At 35.5% G+C, this 23,085-nt stretch overlaps 1 protein-coding gene and 1 non-coding gene across 7 annotated transcripts in view; both read right to left on the reverse strand.

Moving 5' to 3' along the window:
* Positions 1 to 23,085, reverse strand: part of HEATR5A (HEAT repeat containing 5A) — a 116,241-nt gene that overhangs the window by 19,739 nt on the left and 73,417 nt on the right. For 4 of the 6 annotated variants that reach the window (XM_045841254.1, XM_045841259.1, XM_045841252.1 and 1 more), the window contains exons 20-28: positions 22,299 to 22,488; positions 20,743 to 20,912; positions 18,211 to 18,237; positions 15,868 to 16,006; positions 12,958 to 13,137; positions 7,936 to 8,175; positions 6,282 to 6,463; positions 4,554 to 4,622; positions 2,932 to 3,111 (exon numbers count right to left, since the gene is read on the reverse strand). In XM_045841254.1, coding sequence (XP_045697210.1) covers positions 2,932 to 3,111; positions 4,554 to 4,622; positions 6,282 to 6,463; positions 7,936 to 8,175; positions 12,958 to 13,137; positions 15,868 to 16,006; positions 18,211 to 18,237; positions 20,743 to 20,912; positions 22,299 to 22,488 — 1,377 coding nt within the window. The remainder of the gene's footprint in view (positions 1 to 2,931; positions 3,112 to 4,553; positions 4,623 to 6,281; positions 6,464 to 7,935; positions 8,176 to 12,957; positions 13,138 to 15,867; positions 16,007 to 18,210; positions 18,238 to 20,742; positions 20,913 to 22,298; positions 22,489 to 23,085) is intronic. The other 2 variants (XM_045841258.1, XM_045841257.1) reach the window with 1 other exon arrangement.
* Positions 13,256 to 13,458, reverse strand: LOC123820528. Its single transcript, XR_006785987.1, has one exon. It is a non-coding gene; the product is annotated as a small nucleolar RNA SNORA74 (small nucleolar RNA).

Consider the following 23,085-nt stretch of genomic DNA (forward strand, 5'->3'; position numbering starts at 1 on the left):
TTTCTGAAAAACTAATGTGGTAGCAAATGTGACTGAACTTATGTGAGCCTATTCATCCAACACAATGTGAATATGCAAACATTTTATTACAGATATATTAAAGTGTTTGATTGGTATTGTCCCAGACTTCCTGGATGAATACATGGAATGTGCAATGTATTAATTACTTATTGAAAATCTCTCAAATCTGAATACCAACTATTATTTGGTGCCAAGCATTTGGCATATTATGAGCCTCCTTTAAGTAGAATCTGTTGGTCAGTCATTATCTTTATGAGCAGAAAATTGGAGCAGGTAATTGGCTTAAGCAAGAACACAGATTCAAATTATTATAAAGAACACTATATAAGCAGAGAATTATTTGTAAAACAGGCGATTATAGCATATGGAGATTACAGCATATGTTTTGTTTTGTTTTTTTAATTTATTGGCTTGAGGCGGGGGAGGGGGTTGGAGAGAGAGACATTGATTTGTTGTTCCACTTATGTATGCATTCACCAGCTGCTTCTTGTCTGTCCCCTGACCTTAGATCCAACCTGCGAACTTGGCAAGATTGGGAGGACCCTCTAACCAACTGAGCAACCCAGCCAGGGAAGAGGAGGTAGGCTCCCAATCCAGTTTCATCCCGTTTTCCCACCTTCCCCATAGAGGTCAAGCAGCAGCAGCAGCCTGGGTGGAGGGAGAAGCTTGAGAAGTGAAAGCAGCCAGGCAGTGGAGGTTTTCGAAGCCTCTCGCCTGACCCTCGCACTCTCCTGCCTCGCTGCCATGATGCCCAAGAGGAAGGTCAGCTCAGCAGAAAGGAGCCCAAAAGGACATGGGTGAGGTTGCCAGTAAAACCTGCTCCTGCAAAAGTGGAGACCAAGCCAAAAAAGGGGATGCAGGAAAGAATAAATCTGCAGACAAAAAGTGTAAACAAAAGGGGAAAGGAGAGCAAAGGGAAAACAGGCTGAAGTGGTTAACCAGAAACCTAAAGATCTACCTGTGGAAAATGAGAAACTGAAAACAAGGAGCATCCAGCCTTGAATGGAGCAGAAAAAAAAGAAGCCAAGTCTGATTAATATCATATATTATGTCTTATCAGTGGTCCCTGTCTCCCTTCTTGGACAATCCAGAGGAATATTTTTATCAACTATTTTGTAAATGTACATGTTTTTAATAGCTCTAGAAACATTTTTAAGAAGGAGGGGATTCCACTTCATCCCATTTTTAAAAGTATAAATGCTTTTTTGAAAGAGGTGAAGTCATTTGCTGGTTATTCATTTTTTGGCACAACCAGAAAATAGTTGGATACTGAATATGGGAGGCTTTGATTGTCTTATGTGTCAGCTTAACATTCCATAGATGGGGGTAGTTTTTATATACAAAGCTTGCTAAATGGCAATTTGGAATCAGTCATGCATTTACTATGTCTTGAACATTTTAAACTGCTTCTATTCTCATGTTTTTGGTAGAATTGTTTCCTAAAGAAAACTATTCCTTGATCTTAGCTCTCCCTGTCAGAATTTTGTGCACTCTGTAACACTTTTGGTGTGGCAGTCCAGTTTTCCTAGTAACTTTGTTAATGTGCTGATTAACACATGAAAGATTGAGAACTTGATTAGTATATATGATATTAAATTGTGGATTAGTTGGACTTTGATGTAACAGTGTATTAGCATTTGCAGCAATTAGCATTTGTTTGATAAGACTAAGTAAAATTAGTCTTCAAATTTTAAACTGGAAAGTCATAGGGATAACTTCAGAAAAGACAACTACATGACTACATTTCTGGTACATATGTTAAGAACTGTGTACAAATTGAAATGTCTGTGTACTTATCCACAAAACCAATAAAATCTCACTTATGAAAAAAAAGCATAAGGAGTTGAGTATTAAAGACAGATGCAGCTTATTAAATCTATGCAAAACTACTTCCTAACCAAGAATTTGTCAACCCTAAAAGAATGGGAAAAAAAAAAAAAAGAGGGAGAGAGAGAGAGAGATTCTACAATCTTCAGATTTTAATTAGCTGTACTGGACGAAACCCTTTCTTACATATTGATTAATTCTCTCAGTTGCAGTGTAAGACTATACACCTTCATTAAAATGATGTATGAACCTAGCCTGACCAAGTTTTGTAATGGCTAAAACTGGGTGATAGGTATAAGTGGGTTCATCAAACCACTATATTCACTTTCATAGCTGCTTGAACATTTCCATGGGAAATTAAAAAACAAAAATAAAAAAAAAAGAGCTTTCTCCCTGATTAGAAACGTAACTCAGGAAAACTTAAGCATGTTTTTAAATCCTCACCAAAGGATATATTTGTTGATTTTAGAGTGAGAGGAAGGGAAAGAGAGGGGGGGAGGGAGGAGAGAGTAAAAGTGAGAGAGAGAGAAAGAGAGAGAGAAAGAGAGAGAAACCTTGGTCAGCTGCCTCCCACATACACCCCAAACAGGGATCAAACCCTCAAACTTTTGGTGCATGGGATGATGTTCCAACCAACTAAGCCAATGGGCCAGGGTGAAAAGTTAAGAATTTTTATATAATATTTTTTTAACCTTAGAAAAGGAAATGACTTATTTAACATTCAAGTCATTCTACAAAAGCGCATACAAAATTAAAGTATGTATTATAGAATTAATAGAACATATAAACAAACCCACATTTCTAGTAATTCAGATTTCAACCAAAGCTGATTTTCACTGGCTATTACAAAGTCTCTCTGGCTCATGACTGGCCCTGCTGAAAGCAGCAAATAACAGAAAATACAGAACACTTTAGAGTGCCTCACCAAAATATCAACTAACATACAACAAATTATATATTAAAAGCCTTTTGTCAATCTTAAAAAAGGAGTTATTTGTGTTTTAAAAAGTTAATTTCAGTTTATGGTCTAAGGTGTTTATTAACAACTGCCAAAATTCCCATTATAAATTGAGAAGTACTGACCTCTGCCCAGGCTTTTAGCACGGCTAGGATCTCCATTGTAGAAGCACTTTCATTATATAAGTGACTTAGAGCTTCTTTTCCAGCCTGTATTTTTGTTAATGATGAAACCAGCAAATGATGAACTCTTCGGAGATCATTAAGGTCACTTACAACTCCACTTGCTATCCAGGCACTGCAAACCTGGTTTTTAAGAAAATTAGAAGTTACATTTAAAAATGACAGACCTTCCTCTTGGGAGTTCAATCAAGATCATTCACATTTTAGGAATCTAGTCACTGAAATCACCTTGCTATCAAGAAACCCAAAGGGATGCTGCTCATGACCCTAAAAAGCCAGCATTTCACAAGGAAATGAAGTCTAAGGTTGAAGCAAAGAAACCAGTACTAGTATATAAAATCAAAGAGTTTCAAATGGTATTTACATGGATAAAGCCATAGAAGGTATCACTTTAAATGTTTGGATTAACATTTGAATTAAATATTCAATCTTGATTATTTCAGCTTATTATTTTAAAATCTGAGATTGTATGGTTAATTAATACAACTTTCTTGAAAGATAAGGTACCTAACACTAAAACCCCAAAGAAGATTTTGATTCTTTTGAAGACAAGATATTAAATTTTTTAAAATTTCTAATAAAAAATATCAATAATTTTCCAATGCAAACGTTTACTCAATTATCAGGGATGTTTATGGGTTTCCTGGCTGTCACAGTATTTCTCTTTTTCTAGAGAAAATTTATTTTTCCTTTTCCATTTTTTATTCACTTGTCTCATTTCACAAAATTTCAAGTGTCTCACCGCAAGCACACATATAATAAAGTGGTTGATAGAGACTCAGTGCCTGTAACATGGTTCTCTGAGTATTGAAGGCACTCACATTTCCTGAGTACAACTGAATAAAAGAAAGTTGAAAGACCTGACTAAAATTAGTTTTTTTCATTATGTTTATAGTTAATTCAATTCAAGGCAGTTCTGCTTTTAATTATTTCACGTCATTCAGGGCTGGATATTGAGTGTTTGACAACCACTCCAAGAAAAGCACCTATTTAGAATTATATATTATATGGTTCTTTAATACATTAAAAAAACAATCTTACTTGAAATACAAATCTAAACTGTCTTGAGATACCCTTTTTACTTCATCACATAGACAAAAAATCAGAAAGTTTGACAGTTCACAATATCGCTCAAACTATGAGACAACAGGTACTTGCATACTGGTAGTTATTGGTAGGAGCAGAAACTCACAAACCCCTACAACATACTCTTTAGCTCAGCAATTTAATTTTGGAGAATTTATTTTACAGATATGCATGCATCCAGTGAAATGACCTATGCAGAAAGTCCTTCACTCTAAGCACTACTGAAAGAGCAAAAGATGAAAACACCTATTTATCTGTCACTGATTAAATAAATTATGTCTTATCTGTATACTGGAATACCACGCAGTTGTACAAAAGAGGAAATTCTCTAAATATAAAAAGTAAAGAAAAAGCAGCAGCTAAGATTAATAGTTAGAAAACTCTAATATAAAGCTGTGGCATCAAATAATTGAAGAATTGCTTCCAAAGAGAGGGTTTTACTCCTTACACTCTACCTTTTTAGACATTTACCCATTTACCTGGCATGCTTTCGCAGTGACATCAGGTGGTGTCTCTGAAGCGAAGGCTGGTCTAAGTGCTGCTCCTACCTGGCAAAAAATTATATGCCACATCAAGATCAGTAAGTAAGACAGCACAAGCTCTTTTTCATTTTAATGTTATTAAAATTATTTATTTACCATAGGTATTATAGACACCTATTGTTTCTGCTGGCCCAGCACATCCCAATCGTCCCTTAGGGAACCTTCTTTCTCCCTAAATCTTAGCCCATGCTGTTGCTGTGGAGCTGCTGGCACTGCCCTGCTCCAGAGACCCGCGAGTACCATGAAAGCCCTCCTTAAGACTTTCACTGGGAGTGCTGGGAAAGAAGCACTGTCTCTTTATAAGATTCTGGGCACTAATAGAACCATCTTGATGCATTTGGAGAGCGTACTTTGAGAATACTGTAAAGCCAGTGTTGAGCCAACTAAGATTTCTGAAAACAAAGTTCCTTTTCTGCTAAATGAGTTATAATTTATTCCTATCATTTGAAAATTTAAGGGAACTAAAAATATAGTGGATCTCTTCTTAATTAGGTTGAATTATACAATTTTGTTCTAATATGATAGTTTTATGTATCACCACTCCCTTCTTTCTGCTTTCTCCCCAAGCATACATTGGCATCACTTGCTGAGAAAACGTGATGGACACTGCCTATGACTAGTGAACTGCTCTGGCCTCCCTAACTGCTGGCTGTCAGAGGCTGCCTCTGAATCATAATGAGATATCCTGGAGGAATGCTGCTGCAGGATGACATGCAATGTGTGTGGTGCAACATGTGATGATTCTGTCATCTTCCTGGGTCTTCCAAATGGCTCAATACACCAAACATCAGTTAGAAAGATTATAGAAACAGTATTAGAAACCTGAACTCTTGTAAGTCCCGGGAAAAAAAGGGGGTGGTGGTGGTGGTGGTTATACCTATTCTAGTAACTATGATTTGAAAATAGCCTAAATGGAATGTTTAGTAATGATGTAGTATTATCCTATGCTTAGTCAGATATTTTATAAAAAGTTTCATTATCAAAATTCTGTATTTCCCTAAATCACCATAAAGGTTTTAATGATGAAAATTAACCTTTAATGTTATAAAAGACCTATTTTATGTACCATTTTGCATTTACCTGATGATTTCTTCAAACATATGCATTTTTTACATACTGATTATAATGGTGATATATAAGCACAGGTAGTCATTTATGTATTAAAAGGTGACATGCCAATTAGTTTGATAGACTTTAAAAAAGATTATTTTGTAGAGAGGGGAAGGGAGTGAGAGAAACATCGATGTGAGAGAGAAACAACCATTGGCTGCCTCTCACACACACCCTGAATGGGGACCAAACCTGCAACCCAGGAATGTGCCCCGATTGGGAATCAAACCTGTGACCTTTCCCTTTGTGGGACTATACCCAACCAACTGAGCCACAATGGTCAGGGCAGTTTCACAGACTTTTTATCCAGATGTTTAATAATTAAATTCTCTACCAGAGGCCCTGGCTGGCGTAGCTCAGTGGATTGAGTGCAGGCTGTGAACCAAAGTATCGCAGGTTTGATTCCCAGTCAGGGCACATGCCTGGGTTGCAGGCCACAGCCCCCAGCAACCGCACATTGATGTTCTCTCTCTTTCTCCCTCCCTTCCCTCTCTAAAAATAAATAACAAATAAATAAAATCTTAAAAAAAAAATTCTTTAGCAGAAAGTGCTTACATTGGCTTGATACTGTTCCAGAATTACATGTCCTGGAAACTCTGGTTCTGGAATACTTGCAAATCTCCGAATAACAATTAACAATGTTTCAAGGCCAGAAAGACGGAGCTGGTCACTATGATCTGTGGCAGCCATAAAAGCCATGCGAATTAAGTCGGCAAGATGTAGCACCAAAAAGTCATCTATAAGATTAAAAAAACCTTATCAAGAAAAAGAGTATGCTGGAACTAAGATTTATGTTAAGTTTTGTAATTTAATTTCATAATCTAGACTTTCTTTTAAGTATCTCTAATTTGATTTACTGTTTTGTTTTATAATTTGTTAAATACAAACTTGAAAGCTGGGTTTATGGCATGACTGGAAATACACAGAAAAACTATATCAAAGCAAGTAATTATATAGCTATTCAAAAACCAAAGACAGAATTAGCATCTTTTAAAAGGGTGCTAACAGTACTGTCAATAAGAATTTCGATTAGGTTTTCTGATAAAAGTACCTTGGAAGGTACTAGTAGACTATGGGTTTTGATGAATTAGTCAGTAATTTACTCTCTTTGTATCAAGTGGAAGCTAAAAGACTTGATGTTCTTTTAAAAAATAACTTTATGTACTACTTTAAATAGACGAGATTACCTTATTTTTGTATGTCTTGCCACACATTCAAATGATGGAAATATAAAAACCATTTGTGGCTATAAAATTATAAATGAAAATTCTTTCCATTCCCACAATACATTCTTTGGTATAATAATTCTACCAGGAAAAAACAAGACAATCATTTAACAATGTTCCAACAATAAAATGTTTAGGGTACAATTAACCTTTACCTAAAATATATTTGAGACTAATCCAAGGAAGAATAGCTGTAGTTCACAGTGAAGAAACCAACTCATCTTAATAAGTGCCAATCACAATTTTAAATGGGAGCATAGTAATCAGTAAGCATCTATGGTATACTAATTTTATACTATCAGTATCTAGCACAGTCCTCATCACAAATAAAGAAACTCAATAAATGCTGCTTGAAAAATCCTTAAAACAGAGATACCTAATTCATATTCTCAGACTGGTAATAGGAACATCTTTCTTTTATAATTCCTTTGCTTGGTAAAGAATATTTTCAAAGCATTTAGATATGTACATTGCCGTCTTTGAACATGTACTGAAGTCAATTTAAAAAATCAAACCATAAAACACATATTTAGGCAACAATAATAATAAAACTGAGGGTTAAAATGGTCTTAAAACTATATTTACATTGAGAAAGACTCAAATATTTTCTTAGTAATATTCATGGAACCAAGATAATCTAATCTATAAGTACAATTGCTGTAAGTTGTAACTCAGAAAATAAAATTTGGGAAGTACCTAACACACATGCTACTTTGTAAGACCATAATTACTCTCTATAAACTTAACTCACTTTCCATGTCCATTAAACATTGAATGCCAATTTAGGAAGCTTATTCATTAAAAATATATTTAAACATTTAAAATATACTACACTTACAGTTTACATAAAGGTTATAGTCAGTTTCATAACTGATTTGGAAGAATAAAAACCTTTTAGTTTTACTTTTTAAATGAACATTAAAAACATAGGCAGACAGCATTTCTATGTATATCATTTATTTTTTTATAATTATGCCACTTACTTCTTGAATCCTTTCTTTTCATTTCTTGTGCTAACGCAACGTCAAAATGTGCACAGTGTGCATTCTCACACTGGTTAATTATCCTGCAGACACATTCAGCAGCGAAGACTCTGGTAGCCCATCGGGGATTGGTGAAAGGATGGAATCTGTCACCATTTCTGGGGGTCAGAACTGAAGCATCATCCCCTTTATCGCCTTCCTCTTCTTGCATTGTATCCACACAAGTTACAGTTGTAAAATCTTGTATCAAGGAAGGAAGAATACATGTAATTACAATCAATCTGAAGATATATTTATAAAGGAACACAAATGACTTCAAATTCAGAACATAATTACTGTTGATCAATCACACATCTTTTTACAATGTAAAATAATCATGTCTAATAAATACAGATAACGGTGATATTTAAAGAAATGCTGTTAGAACCATTTCTAAGAAAGTAAGGCGAAAGTAAGAAAGTTGTTAAATTATATGCAAAATGAAAAACTGAATATGATACTAGATACTAGGTAATTATCAATCCTCTGTATTAAGGAAGATCAAAATTCTCTAGTAGGGAGTGTAGTGGATTATACTGGGTATGCCATTTTAACAATGTGGTCTTGAATGGATTTAAGAAGGTCCCCGAACCCACTGAAAGTGTCTGAAGTATTTTCCTTTGAATAGACCCATTGCTGTCATTACAGTCTCACACTGTCCTGAAAACCAGAGCCACTGAGTAGTGAAGTACATGTATTTCCTCTTTGTACTAAATATTAACTTACTAACTGTACTTAAAAGTGAAACTAATGCCACAGAAACCAATGAGTTTTTCTTAAATTATCTTGTATGTCGACATTTTTTTGAGTATGTTATGAAAGATAATAAAGATATCACAAATAAAGTCATGGAAAAGTCCTGTCTTATGACTGAGAAGTCAACAGAGACTGAAATGTATGTTTTCCAAGTAAAGATGGATAGGACCAAACTACAAGATACAATGAAGAAATGGTAAAATAAAATTGAGTTAGTAAGTTCACAGAGCATAAATGCAAAATTAAGAAATAGATAGGTGAGACACCAAAAAGGCTATCCAAACTGTCTATGTATATACACATTTTCTTTTCAGTAGAAGTCCTTGTAAGGTAAGTAGTAGGGATATAAGAGAGTGTTCAAGAAGGAAAATGTGGACAAGAATAGTTGAAAGAGCAGGTCTAAATCACTGGAAGAGAAGAGGACCATTAAGAATCAAGGTAGAGACTTCCACTCAAGATGGCAGCATAGGCAGATATGGTTTCCATCATACAACCATATCAACATTACAACTAAATAAAAGAACAATCATAACTCAGAGCTGTCAGAAATCTAGTTGAATAAAAGTCTCTGACAACTATAGAGTTAAAGAAGCCACATCCATCCAGACTGGTAGGAGGGGTGCACACCCAGAATGGGTTGGTCCCACACCCATGTGTGGTAGATAAAAATTCAGGAAGGTTATCAAGGGAGTGAGGAATCCTAGCTCACAGCAGCTCCCTGCAACCAGCCCTGGGTTCCAGTGCCAGGTAGATAAGTCCTTACAACTTCTGGCTGCAAAAAACAGTGGGGATTGAGTCAGTGGAAGAAACTTCTAGAGCCCCAAGTAGTTCATCTTAAAGAACCCACACACAGACTTACCTACTCAGATTCACTGCCTCTGAGCTCCTGCACTGGGGCAGCAGCTTGAAAGGCAGCAGGGGCATAAAAGGAGAAAATGAAGTGTTTGGCGTCAAGGAGAGCAGAGGCCATTACCCTTTTTCTAAAACCTCAGCTGGCAAGCTACTGTCACATATATCTGAGACTCCATCAACAGGGCTAACATTGTTTGACCTGCCCTGAAGATCCCCAGAGACTCTGCCTCACCCAACTTATGGGCCTGCTTATGCTGCTTTTTCTTATGAATGGCTGGTCTTGGCTCCTGCTTCCCAAATCCTATCAAACAAGCAATAGCTGGCCTTAGTGAGCAGGAGGCCCAGTGGTAGCAGCAGCCAGCCTAGATTCTCAACTTCGCTACTCCCGGGAATCTCCAAGCCCAGCACAAGTAGCAGCCACCTCAGATTGCTCTATAGCACAGGCAGGGTGGCCATGGGCAAAACACAGGTGGGGGCTGACCTCAACCAGCACCACCAGGGAAACCCCAGGGCCAGTGCACCCAGTGGACAACTATAGACCATGCAGGAGCACCACCACCCTGCTCCTGCACAGCTGATACACAGGGTGGAAACTGATGGTGAGTAGTCACAGCCAATCCTCGCAGTGTGGACTGGTCTGGGTAAATCCCTCCCATTGATCTGCCAACAGCAAAGAGGGCTCAACTACAACAGGAGGATGTACTCAGCCCACACAAACGGCACACCTTGAGTACCCAGCTTGGGTGATAGGAGAGGCTGTGCCACTGGACCCTACAGGACACCTACTACATTAGGGCACATTACCAAGACAGGGAGTCAAAGCAGCTCTAACATACAGAACCAAACACAGGCAAGCTCCCAAAATGAGGAGATGGAGACAAGGCTCAAATGAAAGATCAAACTACCAGATAAAGAGGTAAACAAAATGGAGATAAGCAATCTATCAGATGCAAAGTTCAAAATACTGGTTATAACGATGCTCAAGGAAATTAGTGAGGACCTCAACAGCATAAAAACAACCCAGTCAGAAACGAAGGTTACACTAGTGGAAATAAAGACAAATTTACAGAAAAACAACAGTAGAGTGCATGAAGCCAACGACCAAATCGATGATTTGGAACATAAGGAAGCAAAAAACAACCAATCAGAACAAGAAGAAAAAAGAATCCACCCAAAATGAGGAAAGTATAAGCAGACTGTGGGACAAATTCAAAGGGTCCAACATTCACATCATAGAGGTGCAGGAAGGAGAAGAGAGCAAGAAATTGGAAATATAATTTTAAAAATAATGAAAGGAAACTTCCTTAGTTTGGTGAAGGAAATAGACATGCAAGTTCAAAAAGCAAGAAAGTCCTAAACAAGATGGATGCAAAGAGGCCCACTCCAGGACACATCAAAATTAAAATACCAAAGGTTAAAAGACAAAGAATCTTTTTATTTATTTATTTTTAGAGAGGGAAGGGAGGGAGATAGAGATAGAGATAGAGATAGAGATAGAGATAGAGATAGATAGAGATAGAGACATCAATGTGCGGTTGCTGGGGGTCATGGCCTGCAACCCGGGCATGTACCCTGACTGGGAATCGAACCTGTGACACTTTGGTTCGCAGCCCAAGTTCAATCCACTGAGCTACACCAGCCAGGAAGACAAAGAATCTTAAAAGCAGTAAGAGAAAAGTCAGTTGCCTACAGGGGAGTTTCCCTAATACTGTGAGCTTATTTCTCTAAAGAAACCTTGCAGTCAAGAAGGGGCTGGAAAGAAGTATTTGAAGTCATGAAAGGCAAGGACCTACATCCAAGATTACTCTATCCAGCAAAGCTTTCATTTAGAATGGAAGGGCAGATAAAGTGCTTCCCAGATAAGGTCAAGCTAAAGGAGTTCATCATCACCAAGCCCTCAGTATTTCAAATGTTAAAGGGACTTATGTAAGAAAAAGATCAAAACTGTGAACAGTAAAATGACAACAAACTCACAATTATCAACCACTGAACCTAAAAAACAAAACAAAAGCAACCTAAGCAAATAACTAGAACAGGAACAGAACCCCAGAAATTGAGATCACATGGAAGGTTATGGGGCAGGAGAAGAATGGGGAAAAAGGTACACAGAATAAGAAGCGTAACTGGTAGGTACAAAATAAAAAGAGGGAGGTTAAGGATAGTATGGGAAATAAGAGAAGCCAAAGAACTTTTATGTACGACCCATGGAAACAAGCTAAGAGGAAGGAATGCTGGTGAGAGGGCGGTGCAGGGCAGAGGGTGAGAATGGGGAGAAAAAAAAAGGGTCAAGTATAATAACATAATCAATAAAATATACTAAAAAAAAGAAGTACAAATAGGTAGTTACAGAATAGCCATGGGGAGGTAAAGTGTAGGAAATGGCGTAGCTGAGGAACTTATACGCATGACCCATGGACATGAACAATGGTGTGGGGACTGCCTGAGGAGGTGGGTGTTCTCGGTAGAGGGAGATAAAAGGGGGATAGTCGGGACAACTATAATAGCATAATCAATGAAATATAACTTAAAAAAGAATCAAGATAGACAGTGGAGATGTAAAAAATTAAAAAATCCCAGATTTTTACGGTACCTTTCTCCCTTTCACATAATTGCAAAGATCAAAGCCACACTAAGTTATGACCTGAGTATGCGGGTTGAGAGTTATGGAAATATTGGAGGAAGCTGGGTTTTAAAGTGCAGCAAACTAATGTTTGACTCTATCTCTGTGTGTCTTTGGGCAATTGCTTAGCCTTTCCAAGTCTTGTTGCCTGTGTGTAAAATGGAATAATGCTGCCTGTGAATAGGATAGTTAAAGAGTTGTAGAATAGAATTGGTTTCCATCTTCTTTCTTCCTCTCATTTATTTTCTCTCGCAAAGGATATAAAATTTAAAGTTTCTAATACACTTTCTCACTAACAATTACCTTATGCTAGCAAAGAGATTGGGAAATAACATTAATTTCAAACACTATCTGAATCTACCATTATTAAATATGGAGAAACTGGCTTGCCTAAAATGCCATAACCTTTGGTAAATTAGCTATTATGTTGGCTTGAGTCAATCCCTCACATATTTATTACATGTATGAAAACAAATAATGGAGCTACTATAAGTTAGTTCATCCTTTTTGTAGCATAAATAACGACTCTACTTTTCAGTCTGTTTTACCCAGGAAAGTCAAATAAAACAATTAAGAGAAAAAAAGAAGGCTGAGTGTTAGACTTTAACACTAGCACTAGACTCTTCATTTGAAGAAAGCCACAAGCAACTGTAATCCAAATATTCACACAAGACTGATAAATCATCACTGGCAAACAACTTTTAACATTTTTACTTTCAATTTTATTATTTCAATTGGTAGTCACCAGTACTTACCAGCTGATGCAGCAAGTACATCTTTACAAAGCTTTAACCAAAATGAAAGTTTATCCACTGCCATAGATGTGAGCATATGATTTAAAGTCTCTTTGATATCATGGCACAATCTGTGATCTGTCTCTTTGTCTAGTAAGGTCAGTAATGCTCCTTCAAGTCCTATTTCTCTGATGTTAGCATCTGACAAGAAGAAAACCGATGATCTAAGTAATACAGAAAACAAAACTGCCATATGAGAAGCACACATATTCAGTAGTTATTAAAATATTATATACTGGTATATTTTATTTTATTTTTCTGTGTATGCTCCCACACTAGAACTAAGCAGTCAAAGTGAATGCTTAGCACACTCTAGAGGAGCACAGTTCTGCCTTGCACCAGTGCCTGATGCCACCAGAACAGTGACGGAGGCAACTGGAGGAAGAAGACAGAACACTCATCTCCCAGCAGTGTAACACCACCACAGAAATGAGTCTGTCTGGATGGCTGACTACTGCTGGAGCATCCCAGTATATTTTAAAGAACTAGTCCAAACACTGTGTTTTAACCTACTTGAGGTTTATTTAGTTCATGGTTAGTTTGGTTTTACTCATGAGACTGTATTGTTATTTTTAATGCAATGGTATTGAAAGGTAAGTGTTTAGTGAGATTTATTAATGTTTTCCTTAAATTAGGTCAACATTTTAACCCAGTTAATATTCAATACTTAAATTTTATTTTTTTTTAAATCCTCCCCTGAGGACATTTTTCCACTGCTTTTAGAGAGGAAGGGAGAGAGGCATCCATTGGATGCCTTTGAATGTGCACGAACCAGGAATTAGCAGGCACCTGGACCAGGGATTGAACATGCAACCCTGACTGGGATGTACCCTGTCTGGGAATCGAACTCACAGTCTTTCTATCACAGGATGATGCTCCAACCAACTGAACCATACCAGTGAAGATTCAATACTTAAACTTTTATACAGTGTTTCCTGGTATGATTATTTTATTTTCTCTCTAAATTTAATTTCAAATAATCATAGTTAAGTTTTCCTTATTCTGGTAAGAAAAAGATTTTAAATTTATTAACATGAAGAGTGAAACTCAGAAAGAAAACAACTACTGCATGGAGAACAATGTTTAATTACTATAACTAACTAAAGAATGTTACTAAATTAATATAAATTACTACATAATATTCTCACTGCAAAATAATAAAGTCTCAAAGAAAAAACCCTTGATCTAGCATTTATTTCCTCTAATTCTGGAAATGCTAAAAGAACACATTTTCTCTTGAAGGTTTAACTCATCTAGCATTTATGAAAGCATTTATTTTCCAAAGATTTTCTATTAGACTATCTTAAAAGAGAAATGATCATTAAAGTTCGGAAGGAGGTGGTAGGAATGTTTCCAGTTAGGATCTAAAGAGAGAGAATAATCAATGCATGAGTGACTCATGACTGAATTCTAAATTTGGATGGGGTTGATAGGTACAAAAAACAGCCTACTTATAATGAAGACTTTTTTTGATAAGTGGAGAAATCTGTGTGAGACTTGCACATTATATGATATCACTAAAAAGTTGTTAACTTTATTAGGTGTAGAAATGATGTGAGGTTCTTGGAAAATGCAAACCAAAGCACTTAAGTGTGAACTGTCATGATACTTGCAGCCTGCTTAGATGCTCTGGCAAAAGGTTTGGGTGTCTGTATGAATGGAAAGAGGGAAAGAGATATAAAGTGAGTGTCATAAAGATAGTAAGTAGGTGAGTCTATATGTTCAGTTCACATTTCTTTCAACTTTTCCATGAGTTAGAAAAATTACAAAATTTAAAAAAGAAATTATATATGAGTTCTTTACTAATTTTACTCACATAGCTATGATAATTCTGGGAACATGTACCAGCATATGGACACAATCAAAGCCTAAAGCAATGAATATATAATTTCAGTGGTGAATATAAACCAAAGGTCACTTTAGGGAGAATATCTCATAGTCAGGAGATTTAAATTTTTTGGTTCAGGCAAGTAATTACACAATAGTTTTTCAAATGAGTTGTGCAACCGGTGTGATAACTACTAGTATACCAGTTCAGCAATGCTGATTAACTCAAACCAGGGCAAAAGTTTCAATAACAAAACTATGATTTAAAAAGTACAGCATGACAGTCAAAGCCATTACAGATCTGAGTTTATACAGAGGAAAGCTTTGTGAAGTTTGTGAAGTCTGAGACATAAATGTGTGATAGCACGTTGGGAACTATATACGTAAAAGTATGATATTATCATTACTATTTTTGTAGGCTGTTTGAATTTATATGCATGTTTGTGTTACTCACATAATTTAAAAATGAAGGGATATATATTTAAAACAAATCTTACTACCTAAGAAATCCTTTAATTCAGTTCTAAAATATACAAGAAGGGGTATAAAAGTCCTTTAACTTGACACAGACTCATCCATGGAGAATTTTATTAAATGAGATTTTGGGGGAAGAAAGGCACATATGATAAATTACTTAAGGGCTAAATCCAATTTCAACTGACTACTATGAAAAAACTTACTCTAATCCCAATGGCTCTCAAACTTCAGTATACATTAACACAGGAATTATAAAAACATAGATAACAGATTGCTGGGCTCTATTCCCAGATTTTGGATGGGACCCAACAGCCTGCATTTTTGACAAGTTCCTGGGTGATGTGGATGTTGTTGGTTTGGGTACCTAAGTTTGAGAACCACTGTTCTAAACCAGTAACACCACTGGTTGGAACTACAGTAATTGTTAGCAATTGTCTCTTGCAGCAGGTTTAAGACAGATTATATATTCACTTTAAAATTTTGTTTTAAAAACTGACATTGACACACTGAGATTTAAGATTAAAATAATTATTTTGAGCTGGAGATAATTTTGACAAAAAGAATTACCTGGAATCAATTCTTCTCTGCTATCCTTAGCAAGTGTAAGGGCATGTTCTGAAACTTCAGCTGCTTCTCTCTGCACAAGCTGATGTAAACAAGCCAGTACTGCTCTTCTCAGTAACAAATAGGGACTACAAAGATTCACCTGAAAAATACCATTTGGCAACTGAAGGAGCTGAAATTCTTGTAACTCAGTAACTCTAATAGTCATTGGACCCTTCCTAATTCTGTCCAGCGTATTGTTGGGCTGGATGCAACTTATTAAATACACAGGAATTCAAATTATTCTCGTATATGTTTTTTATTATATAACTTAGAAATAACTTAAGTAATACATATACATGGTTATGCAACATTTATAAACAAATCCAAGCAGAAACCTCTAGACAGGAAGACGTAAGATTTATATGAGCAAAAACACTTTTAAGATAATTTGTAAAGAATCTATCTGCAGTTTATACATTTGTGCTCATGCAACAATATCATAATTTTTTATGATTCTCTAATAAGTAGAAATTTACACAAATCTATATAAGCAATATAGTATACTGGTTAAAATGGGAGGTTCTGGAGTCAAACCCAGTCAGTTTGAGTCCTAGAACAACCGCTCACTAGCTATGTGACCTTGGGCAAGTTATTTAACCTCTCTGTACCTCAGTTGCTTTATTTGTAAAATGGAGATAACACAACCCCTATCTTACAAGTATGTTGTGAAGTTAACACAAAGAAACATGCAAAAGTGCTTAGCACAAATACCTGGCAAACAGTAAATGCTCAATAAATGTTAGTTATTATTGATGCATGTCTCTATCAATAGTATTTTATTCAGATGCCATACAGGGTAAGTAAATGCATTTTCAAATAAAGTCAGAGTTTTACTCAGAAAACATATTCAACAAAAATATTCTCTAGAGAGAAACATTATAGATAGTAAAATTTACAGATGTGTATATTTAGTTATATATGGATCTACATATATGTACAAGATATGTATATATCTTAAAGAAATAAAATATTTCTGCTCAGAATGACAGACTCATTACACATTCTTTTTACTTAGAAGTGTTTAAACAATGTTAATCTCAACAGGTTGTGTTAAAGATAGGATAAATGATATGACTGATATCTTTTAAATGAGGGATTAAAACAAGTCAAAGGTTTCTGGATACAAATTCTTACTCAGTGATTTCATAAGTAGAATAAAGTGTAGATCTTTTGAAATTTGTTTTGTTTCAAATATGAACATAAAGACCAGTTTGGTATGGTTTAAGACAATAAATATGTTTTATGATAGTGATTTTCCAAGCAAAATTTGAAAATAATGGCAGAATTCTTATAATGATCTTCAGATCTGGTGTGTATGGGGAAAAAAGGACTGAAGTATCTAAGTCTGCTGAAAAGGGCAGAGGCTTAATTCTGAGAAAAAGAGTACCTGGTGGTGGCTGGCTTTTTGATATATAAGAAGAAACACATGCAAAGAGAGCTAAATCCTAAATTTTATCAGAAGCCAGAAGATAGAAAAAGTCTGTAAATATATCATCATGAAACATATGGACAGGAAACACTTTATAAATATGTTCTATTATATCCTCACGTCATATCATGAACTCAAAAGTGGAAAGAGAATGCCATTCATAAAGTCCTGAAGCAATGTCATTCCACTCATGTTTAAAAACTGTCAGAAACTATACACAGGATAACAGAAGTTAAAATGTAAAAACATTGTTTAATCATGTCCAAGATTGCGGCTATATTTAACAACAACCACAAAATAAGCACTCTACATGACAATTTTTAACAAAAGTTAACAATCTACTAGTTATTTTAACTGGACTTTTACAAGCATATAATACAAGGCAGGTGCAGCATTATTCAGGCTGGTCAAACAATCTTTTAGAAAAAGCATGCTTAAAAGTACTCTTTGGTAGAAAAAAGATTAAAGGCTATTACGCAAAGCAAAACGGGATGCTTAACATTTCCACGTCATTCTCCAGCATTTATAATAGGAAGAAGAATAAAGTGGGTTAAGGCAAACAAACCAAACAGGCAAAATGCAGAAATTAAATCAAATGGTAGTTACAACTCTTCTGTGAAATGAATATATTAAATCAAAATGATGCAAAATTAAGTGCAAGGAGTGAATATACCAGCTGGAGAAGGTTAGGGAGGATTTTTAAACACTGGTATTAAATAAACACCATGTAACATGCTACACATAGTGGGTTTTGCATTAATGGTTAGCTTAAACAGAGATGCAGGGGAAAACAAGAACATCTACAACCAAAAAATGACAAAGAAACAGCACTGCAAACCTCAAAAACAGTCAGGAATTAAGGGTCAGGGACCTACCAACATAGAATTATCCAACAAGATCTCCTGCACAAAAACAAATGACAGACCAGTCAAGACAAAACCAAAAGATAAATACTAGGATGACTTTGACAATACTCAACTAATAATGAAAATACAAATGTTGACAGATTTCTATCATTAAAACTGGCTTGGCTTCGGCTTTACAGATATGCCAAGAAATAGTTCATTTTCTAACTTAAAATATGAGTTGAGCTAAGATCTTGAAATAGTCAACTCAAGATGTAATGATATAAAATATACAATAATTTAAAAAGGTACATTTGTGTACTTGGGTTTTCCTTTGGAATCTCTCATTAAGCTTCAGTAACACAACTAGGTCAAGCAGACACGAGTGTGACAGAAGTGATCTGGACTGCACTCACACGAACAGGTATCCAACAAGTGGCAAAGTTAATGGTTTATCTCATCGCAAGTTAACTATAGATTTTTCTTTTACTCCTTGAAGCCAAGATTTAAAACTGAGAGGACTCAGAATTACTAGTGTAGCTAAGGCCACATTCAGAATAGAGGTTAAAGAGCATGCAGTGAGAAGAAAGTCCTTTCCACTAAGATTTTTTCTTAATGATGAAAGGTATTCTGAATATTCAGGGAGTTTCAACTGATATGAAAACACCTCATGCTAAATAATTATATTCTTTGTAGAAAAGAAACTTACTACTACAGGGAATACTCTAAAACGTAATAATAAATTCAATGTGATAAATTTAGAATAAGATTTAATAGCCAAAATATGAAGACACAAAATTAATATACTATAGTAATTCAATTTTGAATATGATTTCTGTATAAGAATCATTTTGTCATGAATGTTATGACTAATATGAATCATATTTGTAAGTGTTACTTCTGATTTTCGCAATTGCTCTGAATGTACCCGCAAGAAAAATCTGATAATAATCTCTATTCTTTATATGTATACCACCTTTCTCATCTAGGGAAAAAAGAAGGTTTGATCAAGTCTAATTCACCAAGAATTAGTAGTTAGTCTTATTCTTTACTTTTCGATAAACTTTAATAAATGAATTCATGTAGAGTTAAGGAAATTTTAAAAGGCTATTAATGAAAATTTCCTACTGCAATTTAAAAAGAAAAAAATGGCAGCATCATTATATTTAAATAGAGAGTGACAGATCAACTTGCAAAACAGTGGATATTTTCAATAATTGGTTTTGGCAGTGGTTCTTCAAATATAAAGAGTAATATTCCTAAGGAAAAGCTGCAGAGTAGTAAAGGTACAATCCTTTTCCAGTAAGTGCTATTTTCTCTAATACATGTTTAACTCAGGAACCAAAATTTCTACCAGAAAAGTCAGTCATATCCTCTTTTTAAGAGTCTTACATAATTATGATTATCAAAATCAATATGAAGATAACATAATCTATGTTTAAGGTGTAAATCAAGAAAATAAAAACAACTACTACTTAATAGTGGTTATTAAGTGCCTGGGACATGTACCTTTATAGGTGGCATCTTGTGTAATCCTTGTGTTTCAGACAAAGGAGCTGAGGCTGCAAGAGGTTATGGGACTTCCCTAAGGCCACCTCAGGAGGTGGCAGAGCTCAGAGCTACTCATAACTACAGAGTCAGTTGGAAATAATGAAACGAGGACTGAACAAAGAGTTGAGAAATATGGATTCCAGCTTAAAGCTACCACAATCTAGTCAAATTACTTGACTTTATTGGTCCTCAGTTTATTTTTTTATTCAGAAGACTGGTTTTAACAACATTTGAGTTTCTTTCAATGGCTGAGATGCTACATATTTTGCCTCAAGCTTGAAAATGAAAGGTTTTTCTAAATAAAGCAATAATTCTCAAATCTCATGCTACTAATGGAAGTGTGTTACGAACACTGCAGGTTTAGAAAAAGTTAAAAAGCAATGGTGTCAGTTTTCATTCCAAGAGTAACAATTTTGAGGCAAGTCCAGATAGAAACTAGTGATATTCAAGGTCAATCTTAAAACCTCATGATTATGAATTACCTCCTATATTCATTAGACACATTAGCAGAACCAAAATATTGATGCATATGCTGCTAGAATATTAAGGAAAACATGTTATGTGCCCATTTCAGATGGAAAAGAGTTTGTATATAGTAATTTGGAATAGAGAAAAAAGAAAAGCCCTGACTGGTGTGGCTCAGTGGTTGGGCATCGTCCTGTAAACTGAAGGGTTGGCATTTCCATCCCCAGTCAGAGCACATGTCTGGGTTAAGGCCAGGTCCCTGGTTGGGGGCCTGCAAGAAGCAACCAGTTGATGTTTCTCTCCCTCCTTTCACCTCTCTCTAAAAATAAATAAAATCTTTAAAAAAAGAAATTTGTAATTTCTTTAGGAAAAGAGAGAGAAAAAAAAAATGTTAGCGCATAAATTAATTAGATAAAAATTGGACTCCCACGGCCCCCAAAAGGCTAGAACTGAAGGATAATGGCTATTGTACACAATCTAGAGAATAATTAAAATAAATATTTCCAATAAAAGAAACTAAAAACTCATCTGTAATTTTATACTCACACAGAGGCAGCAGACCAGGCTAGACAAGTTGACATATCGTGGAGCAAACATATGAAGTTGCTGAAGGCAAGAGATGGCCTGAGCTTGCACAAGGCAGTCTGGGTTATCTTGCATCACTGCACAGCCCAACAGACAGGACGTCCTTAAGGCAGAAATTGAAGTACTGTTACCTAAAATGAAAGCAGAAAGCTTTTAATAACTGGCCTATAAAATCATTATTCTTTAAACATATATTACTAGGTTAAAATTCTTTTTTCCAATTTTAAATTTAAAAATCTGTGAAGTAAATTTCTTGTACAAAAGCAGGGATAACCCCACTGAAAGATTTTTAGATGAGTATTAGTTATTCTTAGTTTGAAAGGTTTATGGCAATACAAACCATTTGGCAAAGTAAAACCTAACACAGTATCTTGGCTGGTGTGGATCAGTGGATTCATCACCAGCCTGAGAACTGAAAGGTCCCTGGTTAGATTCTGAGTTGGGGCACATGCCTGGGTTGTGGGCCCAGTTCCCAGTTGGGGGCGTGTGAAAGGCAACCAACTGATGTTTCTCTCACACATCTATGTTTCTCTCCCTCTGTTTCTCCCTCTCTTCTCCTCTCTAAAACAAAACAAAACAAAACAAAACAAAACAAATAAAATCTTAAACAAACCTTAAGACTACCTATATATTATTCCAAATCATCATAAAAAGTGGAATTAGAAATTGCTAATAAACTTAGCCCTGCTTGTAGTAGTTGAGTTACTTTCACATTTTTTAAAAATACTTTTTAAAAATATTTTATTTTATGTTTAGAGAGAGGGGAAGAGAAGGAGAAAGAGAGAGAGAGAAACATCAATGTGTGGTTGCCTCTCACGTAGCCCCCACTGGGGACCTGGCCCACAACCCAGGCATGTGCCCTAACTAGCAATAGAACCAGCAGCAATCCTTTGGTTCGCAGGTCCACACTCAGTCCACTGAGCTACACCAGCCAAAGCTCCTTTCACATATTGATGGCATATAGTATGCATATGAACAGATCAATATGAGTTTCTGGGCATGGTCATTTCGTTCTTAAAAGTGATTAAGAGTTCTTTAAACTATTCTACTTCACGTCTGTCATTTTAATTGTCAAGAGAAGCATTTTTAGGATAGATCAAATCTTTCTAAATATGTACTCCTTATCTTCTTAAGGTAAGAGAAATCAGACTGAATGGCATTTACTCAACAAAATATACTATGGAGCACCTACTATGTGCCAACCACAAAGGCTTTTCAACCTTTTCCTCAGAGGAGAAAATCAAAGCTCAGAGATGTAAAAATTTGCCCAAGGTCACCCAATTAAGTAGTGGTAGAGCTTACATCAACTATCATAGTTTCTATGTTAGTTTCCTATTATGTCATCATCCAGGATTCAAAGTCTTCCCAAGAGTACACTCAACATCCTGCCAATATATTTGAATAGAACATTCTGTTAAACTTCACTTCAATGGATAAGTATTTTAGTCAGTCATTTTTGAATTCATTTTTATATGTATATTTTTCATGTAAAACATCACAAAAACAGCTATACATACCTTGTAGCTCTGGGCCTAAAGTAGTAATAAGGGCAATCAAACAACGACCAAGACTTTGATGAACTTCAGCATGAGTAGGAGGCACATTTAATAACAACATTATAGTAAGGGAAAGGGTAGGTTCCACATGCATATAATAGAGTGGGCCAGCAGAATCAATTATCAGTGATAGAGCATGTAGTGCCCAGGTCTGTGGACACAGAAAAAAATTTAAATGTTACAGCAGCATTAAGAAACATAAAACACAATGAATTATTCTTTCATTGAAGCAAGTGATAAAATAATGTCAAAGCAAACTATATGTGTGCTATTTCTAACCTGGAAAGAAAAATTAAGAAAGTTTTTCTCTTTAAGTAGCCAGTAAAAAAACCCCTGAGAAACAACTGTCTAATTTAGAATGGTATATTTAGATATATCTCAGCACTAAGAATTCCAAGATAATGTTTGGTTCTTTGGCTAACATCTTGAACTAAATTTAAAATTGAAAGTTGAAATTTGAAAGTTGAAATTTAAAGTTGAAAATTGCTTATTGTTTTATTCATATAGAGTATGAAGTTTCAAGTTTTTAAAAGATTCAACAAAATCTACAACTACATGCAATAATACAAACAGAGCTCTCAATGTTAAAGAAAGCCAGACATAAAAGAGTACCTATTGTATGGTTCCACTGATATAAAATATAAAAGCAGGCAAACTAACATGCTGTTTCAAATTAGGATAGTGGTTATCCTTGGTGGGACAGGTAGTAACTAGGAAAGAACATGAGGACAGTGTCTGGGGTACTGAA

The sequence above is a fragment of the Phyllostomus hastatus genome, unplaced genomic scaffold (assembly GCF_019186645.2).
Source record: "Phyllostomus hastatus isolate PE091 unplaced genomic scaffold, TTU_PhHast_1.1 phas_contig_348, whole genome shotgun sequence".
Taxonomy (NCBI): Eukaryota; Metazoa; Chordata; class Mammalia; order Chiroptera; family Phyllostomidae; genus Phyllostomus; species Phyllostomus hastatus.